The sequence below is a fragment of the Kryptolebias marmoratus genome, linkage group LG13 (assembly GCF_001649575.2).
Source record: "Kryptolebias marmoratus isolate JLee-2015 linkage group LG13, ASM164957v2, whole genome shotgun sequence".
Taxonomy (NCBI): domain Eukaryota; kingdom Metazoa; phylum Chordata; class Actinopteri; order Cyprinodontiformes; family Rivulidae; genus Kryptolebias; species Kryptolebias marmoratus.
In genome coordinates, this window is record NC_051442.1 from 8,759,273 (window position 1) to 8,772,951 (window position 13,679).

Sequence of the window (13,679 nt, forward strand, 5' to 3'; positions counted from 1 at the left end):
CCTCCCTCCCTTCCTCCTCCCCCCACCCTCCCCCTCCTTATACCGAACAGTCCTCCCTTCTCTCCAGCCGGGGACGTACAGCCTCGTCTCGCTCCACATCAGCATGTCCCGGGCAGCGGCCATCGCCAGCTCCCTCATCCGCCAGAAGCGGCAGGCGCGCGAGCGCGAGAAGGCGAACGCGTGCCGCGGCAGCAGCAGCCCGAGCAACAGCAAGGGCGCCAACGAGAAGCCGAGCAAGCTGAATGTGTTCTCCCGAGTGAAACTGTTCGGATCGAGGAAGAAACGGAAGAGGAGGCGACCACCAGGTCTGAGTGCTGGATGGATGGATGGATGCATGAGGGGGCTGGGGGTGGAGGGACAGTCAGAAGATCGTGGGACACCAGCATCACCTCAGCCATCATCATCTTTACCACCATCATCTTAACAACAGCATATTTTCATCACCACTTCCTCATCTGTCACCCTCTGGCTATCGTCTATTATTCATGTCGCAGGAAGCATCTAATGTAATAACTTTATTTTGTCCCACAGTAAAGTCTTGTAGCAGCAGGTGTCTGGAAAAATCTTCAGAAACAGGATGATCTGGTTTTAATATAAGCAACAGTTTTCAGATGCCATGGGGGGGCCAACACTGGGCCCTCAGTGACTGGAAACATAAACAGGCTCTTCTTCTCTGACACTTCCAGCTTCCTGGAGCGAGTTGGGTTTGATATATTTGATCACTTGATCATAAAAATGAACAAACGAATGTAACCCCCTCCTTTTCTTCCCCCCTCCTCCCACCCCCTCTCCTCTCCTCTCAGAGCCCCAGTTAAAGGGCATTGTGACCAGGCTCTCCAGTCGCCAGGGCTTCCAGCTGCAGATGCAGCCTGATGGCACCATCGATGGAACCAAGGATGAAGACAGCACCTACGGTAAGCAGAACTGAAGGCTGATTTTCTTTCATTTGCTTCATTTTTCAAAAACCTATTTACTCCCGCAAGTAATCTCTTTCCTTATCGATTAATCACACGCTCTTTGTGTAACATTGATTGAGCATTTTGGCTACAAAAAAAGTCGGCGAGTGTTGGAAAATGTGTAGATTATCAAGGATCTAAAGCCAATGATATTTAATTTTCTATACTTGTAAAGAAATTTGTAAATCATTCAGCTGATTATCAACAAAATAATTTCCTGCCAAAACATGAATCAACATGTTTTCAGCTTTTAAATGAGTCTTAAATTAAAGTACACCCATCTTTTTAAAGGTACTCATTGCAAAGTGTGAAATCAAACTCAGAAACATTATCCTGAACTATAGCAAACGTTGCAGCTGGGGCAAAGTTTACTCCAGTAGTTTTACAGATATACTGATATGCAGTCCTGAAACGTGGGTAGGCACTCAATGTAAACAAAACACTTTTATCTGCATGCTTTTCTCAACAAATCTGAGCATAAAAACGTATTAACACATCAAAATTGACAGACTTCTCCATCCCAAACAGCGTTTTCATGGACATCATTCTTGTTGACCTATTTTCAGTCACTTTGGCCGTTTCTGTTGGTTAAACAAACACACGTGGTGGTTGGCATCCGTTCACAAATTTAGCTTTTAACAATTTTTTATGAAGAACACATTAACCATCGATGCGATAAAGGAATTGTGCAGACTTTGTTTCTTACTTCCGGATTTGTTTTTGACCAGTCTTCATGACATTGCAATGAGCATCTTTAAGCAGATGTAAGCAGATTTAAATGCTTTCAAGATGTCTTTCAATAACAAAAAGAGGAACTTAATTTAGCCTGGATCATTTTAACAGGTTGTGTCATCTTTGTAAGGCAAAGAAACACAAAACAGAAACATGTATTACAGCACAAGAGACTGAAACCATGTTTTTTTCTATAGTTTGGGTTCATATTGCTTTGAGCGACTAAATGATATTGCCTTACGTCAAAGGTTTGATTTCTAGCAAGGGGTGATTTAATTTCCGACGTTTATATGCACTTTGGGGGTTAGCATCCAACTCCAGCTAAATCCAATTTAATGATAAAGTTTACTCTGTGGAAACAAATTTGATCTGGGACATTTAATTCAGGCAGTCACTCAACAACATGTCAAGTGCTCATTTAATTAGCAAGATGGTGCCTTTCCTCCAAATGTCAGGTGGCAATGCGATCTGAACAATTTATCTGTGCTTTCTGCCTAAATGAATTGATTAAGTATCAACTCAAAACATGGTGCGGCTTTTTTTTCTTCTTTTTCTCATTTTAGGAACAAAAAAAAAAATGAAGGGTTGCGCCAGTGAACCGTCTCATTCTTCTTTTTAATGCAAATACAAACGCAGGTCTACGATGTGAGATTAATACGGCTAATTCAATCCACTTGTTGTCATTCAAACGCCAATCACTCGCCTCCTCACGTGCAGTTGATCCCCCCCGTTTATCTCTGCTGCTTTTCAGGCCACCAGCTGTTGGCTACAAAGACAAACACATGGAAGCGTGTTCTTTAATTAAATGATTACATGCAGTGTACATCATGTAAACGCCTCACCACATGAACGCCGCAACCCGTGACTGGGTTTGGATGGATAATCTCAGTAATCTAAGTCTCCAAACAGCCACAGTCATTAAAAAAGAACATGGTTGGCTGAATGACTGTAATTAGGAAACAGCTTGAATCATAAAACTCAGAGGTATAATTATGTCCCTTCTACAGCCTCTTATAAACGACAGCCACATTTTTGTGTTTGTGGATTTGAAGACAAAGTGCAACTAAAAACCTAGCATTCCTTGAAGGAAGTTATAAGGTACGGTCATCTTATGATGAAGAATGAAGTTATAGCCATTTTGGTCAAACCTTGAAAATATTGTTACGTGCAATGTCACGTGATATTGCTCAGAGTATGTGTTGTAAATGACCCTCAGCTACTACCATACCCAGTTTTAGTTCAATATCTGTAAAACTGTCAGAGGTATAACCATTTTTGTGTTAGATAAAGTTGTTCAGCTGTGGTGGCCATCTCGAATTAGATTGACTCCAGATGTTAATCTGTTGCAGACATACATCCAGTGATGAATTTCTGAGAGGTTCATTAAAATTTGTTTATTGGTTCATGAGATATTTTGCCAACAGACAACCAGGGATGACTCCGACAGTTAATGCAAAAGTTTAAAGCGAATGTGTCATGCATTGTAAAGTGCTTGGCTTATGTTTTGGGAATGACTCTCAGCTACCACCACACCAAGTTTTCACTCAGGATCTGTAAAGTTGACAGAATAATAGCAAATATTGTGTTTCCTGAGGTTAGTTGTTGTGGCGGCCATGTTGAGTTTATCTAAATCCAAAAGTTTATCAGTTTCATTAAAATGCATCCAGTGGTTCATAAGATATTTTGCTAACACAGCAAACTGGGTTGACTCCAGTAGTTAATGGCAAAGTTTTAAACAAAGATCCCACACCATCAGTTACTGCTCGGAGTATGCCTTGGGGATTCCTCGGCTACTGCCACACCAAACTTTAACTCACTATCTGTAAAACTGACAGAGTTATAGTCGGTTTTCTGTTCTCTAATGTCAGTCAGCTATAGCGACCGTGTTAAATCAAGTTGACTCTAAAAGTTAATTACTTGTAGGAGTTTCATTAAAGTGTCACCAAAAAAAGTGACACACAGACATGAGCAAAAACAATGTTGAACGCCTTTACCTTTTGGTGGCAGGTGAGAGCAAATTAATAACATTGACAGTACATGAACCCAAAAATCTTTGAGATCAGAATAAGGCTGAACAAAAAAAAAATAAAATAAAATAAAAATGGAACTAGCAATGACAGAAAAATTAAATGCATTAAAAACAGACATCAGCTATTTAGCACTGTCATTTGCTGTACTTGATTATTTCTATGTGCAGTAATTATTACCTGATGTAACCACCCACATATTCTGCTGCAAGTTGGAGTTTTTAAAGTTGATGTAGACAGCCTTCTGCTCATCATGTCCTCGTACTTCAGAGACAGCAGCAGCAAACAAGGTTATTTTGTGTCTGCAAGCCTGCGGATTCTGAGAACGCAGCTTCACGGAACGAGCAGAGAGCTTCGGGAAGCCGGTTTTACTCTCTTCTACCACATCATTTTTTTCTGAGAAACACCAGCTTCACGACATCACAGTTTATGTGGATTCATTCATTGCTGCTGGAGTAAACACAAAGATATTTTTCCAAGTCTCAACAGGTTCCAGTTTTTGCAAAAACAAAACAAAACAACAACAACAAAAAAACACCTGTGCTTTTGTTTGTCTGCTTTCACCACCTTTGTCTGCATCTCCTTTTATATTTGTTTTAACTCCTCATCAAACCAGTACAAGTGATTATTAAACTGTAGTGACTCAGTATCTTCCTTGTATTGATCCATGGAGTTATCTGTACCAGGTAGCTGCTCAGTTTTCAGATTCAGCCTTGTCCTGTAAACAAACCAGCCTGTATAGAATAAATTCTATGATACACTGAATTTAATTAGATGAAAATGCGAGCTGCTGTGGATGGAAAGAAATGTAAACGGCCAAAAGCTCTAAATGACCACAAGAACATTTCTGAAATGCAATGCTTTTGCAGGGAAAATTAGCTTCCATGTATTCACATGTATTTTACATTTTACACTTCCCACCAACGTAAACATTTCTGCAGACCAGTCTCACCTCCCACGTGGTAACCACACTCTCCTACAGAAGCAGCCCCCTCTCTTACGAAGGCAGCAGTAAACCCCGCAAAGACTGCTTAGAAACGGCTCAGAGAGTCCGAGGTGTTCGCTCAGTCTTCGAAACTCACATATCAACCTGTAAGCCTAATCCACACTCCACAATTCTCAAAAGCTGATGAATAAACCCCCCAGCCATCAACTTTCCTTTGTCTGACTGATCAGAGCTGCTTGGTGGCAAAAGGGGAACCTGCTCAATTATAGGTTAGAGAACAGGTCATATTGTTATGGCTGATTTTTAAATTAATATGGACAATTCCCCCATAGTCTTACGTGGTTATTTTAATCAAACTGGGAAGTATTATATAGATGGTTGTTGCTACTTAAAACCTTTAAAGATTTCAGATAAAAATAGCTGAATTAGAGGGTTTATATATCAAAAAGAAAAATAGCTGTAAGCTCAGTAGCTTTTCTGTTTAAACCTTTTCTTCGTACGATTTATTTACCAAACCTTTTTGTGCTGTTTTGTTTTTCATCCCATGCCTAAAACCGGGAGCTAAATAGCCTCTGTGCCTGACTGAACATTTATAATAGCGTCTCTGTTGCAAAATGGAGGTGTCATTATGTCAGTGATATTGATGAGGATCGTTCTCTGTTTCCCTCTGTGCTGTTTCTTGTGTGTGTGTGTGTATTTGTAGCTGTGTTCAACCTGATCCCCGTGGGGCTTCGCGTGGTGGCCATCCAGGGCGTCCAGACCAAGCTCTACCTGGCGATGAACAATGAAGGCTTCGTCTACACCTCTGTAGGTCACAGCAAAAAACACACGACCGTCATCACGTTCATCAGCAGACACAAATCTTCATCAGGCTGAACAGTGAAGCCGAAGCTTACAGTGAGAGCAGAGCCATTATCATCCCGTCATCACATCAACACTTTAATGAGGGTGCCAGTGCGTAAGCATCGACACGCTCGTTACTATTTGGACATTATTCTTCTGTTTTCATTTGATTTTTGGTTTACAATTTATCCAGCAGCTTTGCAAAAACCCATACAAAAAAAAAAAAAATACATTGAAACACGCAGCTTGATCAGGAGTAGTGTTTGATGACATTGGTGGCTGTATTTCAGATAAAGTTTGCAAAAAGTGGCAAAAAATGTCCACATGAAGAGTTTTGGAATAATTTTATCCAAACAATTAAGAGTACCTGTGTCTCTTTGAAGCTCTACAGCTCAGACATAACAGTAAAAACATTGTTTAAAATGTGAACGAATCACAGAAAGTTGGACTTTACGTGACTGAACTGGCATTTTGGATGTGAGCGCTCTAATCCAAAACCTCATTGACTTCAATTTTCTTTTTAAAACTAGAAGGGAAGGATCTTTTTAACTCGGCGTACCTCCTACATAAAACACTGTAGACACATGAAAAATGAACCATACCCTGATGTCAAGATTTTTTTTTTTCAATATGACTTGTAGTTTTCACACAGTGACAGTTTGTTTGAGGCTTATTTCCTACTCTGCGTTTCTGTCAGGGAGTAAGAGACACGGATGTGTGGTTTCCATGGCAACCATAAGAGGCCACCAGCAGCAGGTTTAAGTTTCCTTCATCTTGGTTCGAATTTACATTTTTATACAGTTTATTTGCTTAGATTGTTACAAAATTGTAGAAATTTTGATGTGTGTTTGCATTGGCACCCTTCAAAATATCTTAAAATTTGTAGTTTACTGTTTTGTTTTTTTTGCCTTGAGAGTCTGCTGACATACATACGGGACATGCACATCTGCTTTTTTTTTGTTTTTGTGGCTTCTCAGGATTGATTTCAGCTCGTTCCTCATCCTCCTTTTGTTTATCTCTCCTCAGTCATTCTTTGATGAAAAGATTTCTTCACGTCGTTTCCTTTGAAGCACACATGAGCCAGCACCGCACTTTCATTTGATCAGACAGGCCAGAAAGAGCCACTGGCTGCAGGGCTTTGCTTTCAGCACCTCATTTTAGCTCCTCGGCTCTGGTGGTGGGTGGTGTAGAAGCAATAACAAGAAGAAACCAACACAAATATCACACACTTCCAGCAATCTAAACAAACAGAACCGTGAGACCAAAAGATGAAAACTAGCAAAGAGGAAATATATATATTTATAAAAAAAGGGAGTAACCTCTGTGTAATAACAACAACAAGCTGCTTCGCCTTTCACAAGAACGAATATCACTTCAATATCGGCTCCATCATCATGTGTGGTGCTGGAAGCTTTCTGCTGTTTCTCTGAGAGTGCTGGCCTCTATCATAACACTGATATCACTTGTTCCATCTCCTAACTTGATATTAAAAACTGAAAATATTTATAAAAACCAGAGCACACAAAGCAGAATGCCAAGTCTATTCATTACAAACCTTCATCAACATTCACACGGTATTAAAGGGGAAAAAAACCCCACAACCTTTCTGTATCTTTCTGCTTCCCTCGGTAACCTGGACACCATCTTTCCCAGTGGGCTGGTTGGTATTCTGGGGAGTAGCTGGTTGCCATGGAGACACAGGAATAAGGAAATGCAAATGTCAGCTGTCCTAAGTTGGTGCAGTTTGTTCTGTGAGACCCGGCCGAGATAATGACTCAAAGAGCAGACGAGCTGATTGATGAAACGGAGGACGGATTGAACACGTTTGAAATCGAAGCTGTCGTTACAAACTCATATCTTTTGTAACTTTGCTCTTCCTGCAGCCCGGCGCCCCCGTCCTTTACGGTGTTCGCCTAATTGCCTTCCTTGTCGCCTTTTCTTCGGCAATCTGTCCTAATGCACGTCACCCTTTCCCACTCAGGAACACTTCACCCCGGAGTGTAAGTTCAAGGAGTCAGTGTTTGAGAACTATTACGTCACCTACTCCTCCATGCTGTACCGGCAGCAGAACTCGGGCCGGGCATGGTACCTGGGACTAAACAAGGAGGGGGCGATCATGAAGGGGAACCACGTCAAGAAGAACAAGGCTGCTGCACACTTCATACCCAAACCACTCAAAGGTAGGATAAAAAAAGACCTTAAATAATTTACAAAAGAGCTCATATTGTGCCTGATTAAAAGTTAATTTTTATAGTCCGGTGTTGAAAGGCGATAATGTTGTTGCCTGTGTGTGTCTGTCTGAACCATGACACAAATTTTAATGAAACTTTTTTAAAGTAATCACTGGATGTACATCTACAAGTGATTAACTTTTGGAATTGGTTTAATTCAAGATGGCTGCCACAGCTAATCAAATTTAACCAACACCAAAATGGCTCTAACTCAGTCAGTTTTACAGATATTGAGCTAAAATTTGATTTATTAGAAGCTGAAAGTCATTCACAACACTTATGTTTAGCATTCAGATCTTGTGATAATGCTCAAAAAGTTATTATTACTGTTTTTATCAAAATGTCTCCAAGATGATTTCAGTTTAAAGCTCTGGCATGAAAAGCGGTGGGTGATGTGCATTTTTCAAGGAATGCTAGGTCTTTATTATGACATGTTTACACATCTGAAAATGTGATTTTTACATGTAAAGTTTGTGGGGTTTTTTTCTGCAAGGGGCTCAAGACGATTTTAAAAGCTTATAAGAAATCTATCTCCTTGGAGGCAAAATCTAGAGTTTTTGCAGACTTTAATGAGCTGTCACAGCTCACTGACAGCCAGCATGATCAAAACAGGAGAGCTGTCAGGTAAACCAGCGGACAGCGTTAGAAAACTCCTTTAAGAAGGCAAATCAACACAGTGCTGTAAGGAAAAACACTGATTGAACAGACAGGTGGGACAGAAAACTGAATGTGATATATCTTGAAAGTATAAAGTACACAGCAACAAAAAAGAAATAGAAATGGAAGTAAGCATTGGTGGCAAGATTGTATAAAGTCTGATAAACCAAATGAGATTTTCATACGGAAAATCCAAATAAAGCTTATCACACCTAAAGAGTAAAAGGTCACAGTGAGACGTCATGGACTGTAGGTGATAATATGAAAGTGATAATTAATGTGATTCAATGTAATTCAGTGATTCACTGACAAACAACCAAGAAGAGCAAACAAGATGGCATTTTCTCCATGAAATTCACATGTGGACATTGAGAGTGTGAGCACTTTTAATCTTTCAGAAATCAACATTTTATAGCTTTAATTCAATGGCATTCCCAAAACAACTGACGAATCTTAATCTATTTAAAAATGATGGAAGAAATAAATAAAAAAAAAACCACTGTCTATACAGTCATGCAGTATATATAATCTACAGTACTATTATAATCATGCAATTTACAAAATAGGAAAAAGATGGACCTTACTAATAAAGAATATTTTTGTACAATATGTTGGGTTTTTTTTGCAATAAGCCTCACAGGCCAATGAACTTGATAAGGTTTAAATATTCTACAGATTACCTAATATTTATTAGTGGTAATTATCAAATATTTAACAGACATAAAGCAAGGAACATCACTTAAGCAATGTGGTTCTTTATAAACATCTGAGTTTAAAATGTGATTCTTCTATGAGATGTTTTTTTTATATAAATGGGATTTTTGATCACTGCATATCTGATCATAAATATTTCAGAATCCGCTCCAGATTAAAACCTATAAGTAATCTGCCTAATCTGTCAGATAAGGTTTAGTTACTTTGGTGTTAGCTCAGAAAAACATGAGCAGGTTAGTCTGAAAACGGTTCTCGTCTTTGCACAAAGTTTAGGGGTTTCCTTTTCTTTAGTTTGTTCTTTTTTTGCAAGTGAAGGTTCTGCAGAATACTAAAGTTCCCACTGAAGAGAACAATTTCTCCTCCACAAACCAAACTCCGTGACTAATCTGGTACATTTTAAATGAAGAACAAAGCTGCCACCGCACCAAGTTTTAGCTCCGTATCTGGAAACGTGACCGAGTTACAGCTGTTTTGCTGTGGCAGCCTTCTTGAACTGCGTTGAAACCAAAAGCTAATCAGTTGGAGATGAACATCCAATAATTACTTTCAGCAAGTTTTCATTAAAACACGCCCAGTTCACGAGATATTTTGGTAACAAACAGACACATGTGCACGCAAATCCAAAAAACATTATAGCCTAGTCCGCCTTCTCCCACCCCGTCGGTGGTGGGTGATAATTAAAACACGTGTGAAGGCTGTTTGTGCATAACTTGAACAAATGTGCTTCAGATGGGAAACATGGTTTTGAGACATGTGGTCATATTTGAAAAACATTTTAGATTTAAATGTTGTTGCTGTTATTTTCTTATTTCTCCATGCTTTCTGAAAGTCTCTTAATTTGTATTTTTTTCCTAATTTTTAGTTCAGTATTGTTCATTTTCAAAATATTTTGTGTTCATTTGTTAAAGCACTTAATATTTTATCATCAACAAGGTGACAAATTAGCTAAAAACCTGGCATCCAGTTGATGATCAGCTGAGGAATGATGCAGTCCTCAGGTGTCGTCTGGTCTTTGCTGGATATTTTTCTATTTCCCGAAGACGTGACTTTCAGATGATGTCCTCCACTTGTCCAGACATTTTTGAATCGCACTCTGCACGGTATGTTGTCCTGATCAGGAACAAAGCCAGGCAGAAAACGAGTGGAAAGGCTGCATCATTTAAGAACATGCAGGAACAGTAGTTCTATTATTTCCCCCCTAAATGTAGTGCCGTGTGAACAGCAGATGCCATAACTGCCGAACAGAACGCCGCCGCTGATTGCAACAGATCCCCTCACAACAAAGGAAACCCGTCAGACAGTGGTTAGCGTTTGTCAGTTCATTGCTCTGGTTGTCTGATTTGCAACGCGGCTGATTTAGCTTGACGCCTGCTTCTATCCGCAGCGGGCAGCAGCTTCTAATGGAAAGGCTCTAAAAACCTGCCCGACTTGGACAAAGCGGCAGCTGCACAAAGTTTGCCCGAGAGTGATTTATTTCCCACAGGGATAAGGGGGGTGAGCCAGACAAAGCAGAGAGGGAGAGTGGATATTGGATTTAAATTCATTAAACGGGCGCAAACACGAGTCGAAACAAACGCGTGTAACTGAGCAACTGTTTACTAATTGATCCTTTTTAATGAAACTGTGCTTTCCTTGGTAATTTCTTACATTGTGCCAACTAACGCCAGGAGATTGTAAAGTAATGCACTTAGAGTCATTGAGTGATATAAATCAGATGAGAATTAGAGATTAAACACACCTCTTGTGCTCTGGACTAACCGCACTTACCGTGCATGTGTGAATAAGTGTAAAGTGAAGTGTAAAGTGCTTTGAGTGGTCGATAAGACTAGAAAAAGCTTATGTAAATGCAGTCCATTTATGATGTCAAACCTGAGTGGTTCTGTAACTGAATTAATAATTCATGTGTGTGTGTGTGTGTGTGTGTGTGCAGTGGCCATGTACAGGGAGCCGTCCCTCCATGACCTGACAGAACTCTCACGTTCGGGCAGCGGCACGCCGACCAAGAGCCGCAGCGCTTCAGCCCTTCTCAACGGCGGAGGGAAAACACCCAGCAACGATGACTTATCCTAGCCTCTCGACCCCTCTCTCACAAACACACACACACACATTCACATAAACACACACACACACACACACATATATACACACAAATCTCAGGCCAATATTCCCACACATCAGGCTTGTGAGGGGTGGAACAAGGTGAGGAGAGAACGAAGGGAGCGAGACAAGAACGTGCTCTTCCACTTCTCGAAGCCCACTGTGACTGACTGTGATGTACATAAATCAAGGACAATCAATCATATGTTTTTTTGTGGGGAGGGGGACAGAGGAACAGGACCTGTGAATCTCTTCCCTCATACTCCCCCTGCTAACCAGATAGTACAAGAGAGGGAGGGAAACACAACAAAGGGGACAGAGAGAGTCGGTCAGTCAGTCATACACGAAGATAAACAGACTGTTACAGAGAACCAAAGAGTCAAAGTGTTTAACAAGGTTAACGCTACGAAAAAAAGGCTAAGAGGTCAGAACGTTCCAGGGAGCCACAAACGGAGAGAAAGTCTTTACTCTACTGTATGTTTACACAGAGCTCATGGGGTTAAGTCATATTTTCAAAAATGACAAACGTATTCCTTGTACACTTATGAGGTTTTATCATTTGTTTGCATGCAGGTGTGTATGTGTGTGTCTGTGTGTGTGTGTGTGTGAGAGAGAAAGTGAGGTTGGGTACATGCTGTGTTTGCAGTTGGGAGTGTTTTGTGTGTGTGTGTGTGTGTGTGTGTGTGTGTGTGTGCGTGCGCACGCATGTGTCTTGGGGGGGATTTTACCTTTTTAAGAACCGTTGTATATCCGACAAACCTCCTGAGGGCTTTAGCAGGTGACATATAAAGTTTACTGTATATGCTTCCATGCTTACTTCTTACAAGCACTGCAGTTGTTTACCTTTTGGTTTGTTGCTGTAGTCCCTTTGCTGTTTGTTTGTTTGTTTGTTTGTTGTTGCATGGAAGCTTGTGGACCTCTGCTCAGTAGCAGCATGCTTAAGGTCCTGCCCTCCTCCTCCTCTTCCTCCTGGTCTTTGATGTTACTGACCACAACAACCACTAGTGAGCCAATAGTGTGATACCAGAACACTAGTGAACCAATGTGAGGGTGTTAGAACACTACTGGACCAATAGTATTGCACCAGAACATGTGTGGACCAACGGTGTTGGACCAGAACTTTGGTAGAAACCAATGGGAGCACAGATTAACTTAATATTTTGATTCCTGCAGACAAACTAGAAATGCACTAAATAAACTATTTGTAAAGAAGAGAATTCCCTCTCTCGTCTATATTTTTTATCCACATCTGATGTCAACTCTGTTCAAGTGATAGTTCAGATTTTTTTTCAAACTGGGGTTCTGTGGAAAGGTTGTGAACAATATTTTACCTGTTACAGATAGCTGTTGATGTATAATAACTAGACACAGAAGCTGGAAGGTAAAGGCACAGAGAACAAGCGCCCCCTAGTGGAAGGCTGCAGTAAAACGTTGCAGCCCCCCTCCATGTAAACAAATTGGACATTTTCCTGACTGCTGTCACTTTAATATTAACTGGTTATTTTGACAGAAATACAATATTTCTGCTGAAAGTGCTACAGCTAGCTGCTGCTGCCTTTGTTGGCAAGTAACCATACATTTATATACCAAAAAAATTGTAATGCAAAACTGTGTAAAAGTTTATAAAATGTCATTCACACGAACAGCTGTAAACATTTTGAGTTTGGAGTTGTCTTAAGACCGCACTCGTCTTCTTTGGTCTTGGTCAAACTTAGATTAGCTCAAAGCTATATATATTAATAAACTGAGGCTGTTTAAGGAGTTATCTACAACAGGTAAGATAGTAATTGTCTAAAACCTTTCAACAGGACCCCACTTCAGAAGATCTGAACTGTCCCTGTGTAAGGAGTTTACAATCTTTAAAAAACAATAAAAATGTTCCAATTAAATCCAGATTTTAACAATTTTGCCCTGAAAAAAGGGTAATTTTTTAAGCAATAGTGAACATTATGGGTTCAATTTTAATGACTTTGGTAGCTTAAGCAAATTAGGACTAATTTGGCATTCTTTAAATGCTTTGAATCACGAATAAAATAAATCTGAATTGGGAGGTGACAGGTTTTCAAGCAGAAAACATACTTTTTTCCCCTCCTAAATGTGTCTTTTATGTTACTGTACCATTGAACAGAGCATTGCAGTAGAAGTGGTGTGATTTCTATCTATTTAGTATCTTAAGACCACAAGTTCTTAGCAGGATTTGAATATGTAATGCTTTTTAAGATTAAAATATTAATGTTGATGCACACTCCTCTCTCTTGACATGCAGCTTAAAGAATATTAGAGGCTCTATGTATGCAAGAAAGTAAAAACATAAAGGTGTGGCCAGCTTTAGAAACAAAAGTCTCGAAATGTTTACTATATATTAGTTTTCTTGCACACGTATAGACCAGTGAAATTCAAATACTTTAGTCAGATTTTGCCACTAGATGGCGCTTTAAGCACAACCAGGACTGTTGGTTTCTTACTGGAAACTCGT

The 13,679-nt window shown here is 40.0% G+C and overlaps 1 protein-coding gene across 6 annotated transcripts in view; it reads left to right on the forward strand.

Annotated features, from left to right (window-relative positions):
* The window catches only part of fgf13b (fibroblast growth factor 13b), a 24,485-nt gene extending 11,037 nt beyond the window's left edge, over positions 1–13,448 (forward strand). For 4 of the 6 annotated variants that reach the window (XM_017421354.3, XM_017421355.3, XM_025006999.2 and 1 more), the window contains exons 2-5: positions 804–914; positions 5,365–5,468; positions 7,486–7,684; positions 11,037–13,448. In XM_017421354.3, the coding sequence (XP_017276843.1) occupies positions 804–914; positions 5,365–5,468; positions 7,486–7,684; positions 11,037–11,176 (554 nt within the window). In that variant the 3' untranslated portion in view covers positions 11,177–13,448. Of the gene's footprint in view, positions 1–22; positions 700–803; positions 915–5,364; positions 5,469–7,485; positions 7,685–11,036 lie in introns of those variants that run through there. The other 2 variants (XM_017421353.3, XM_025007000.2) reach the window with 2 other exon arrangements.
* The last annotated feature ends 231 nt before the right edge of the window (positions 13,449–13,679 follow it).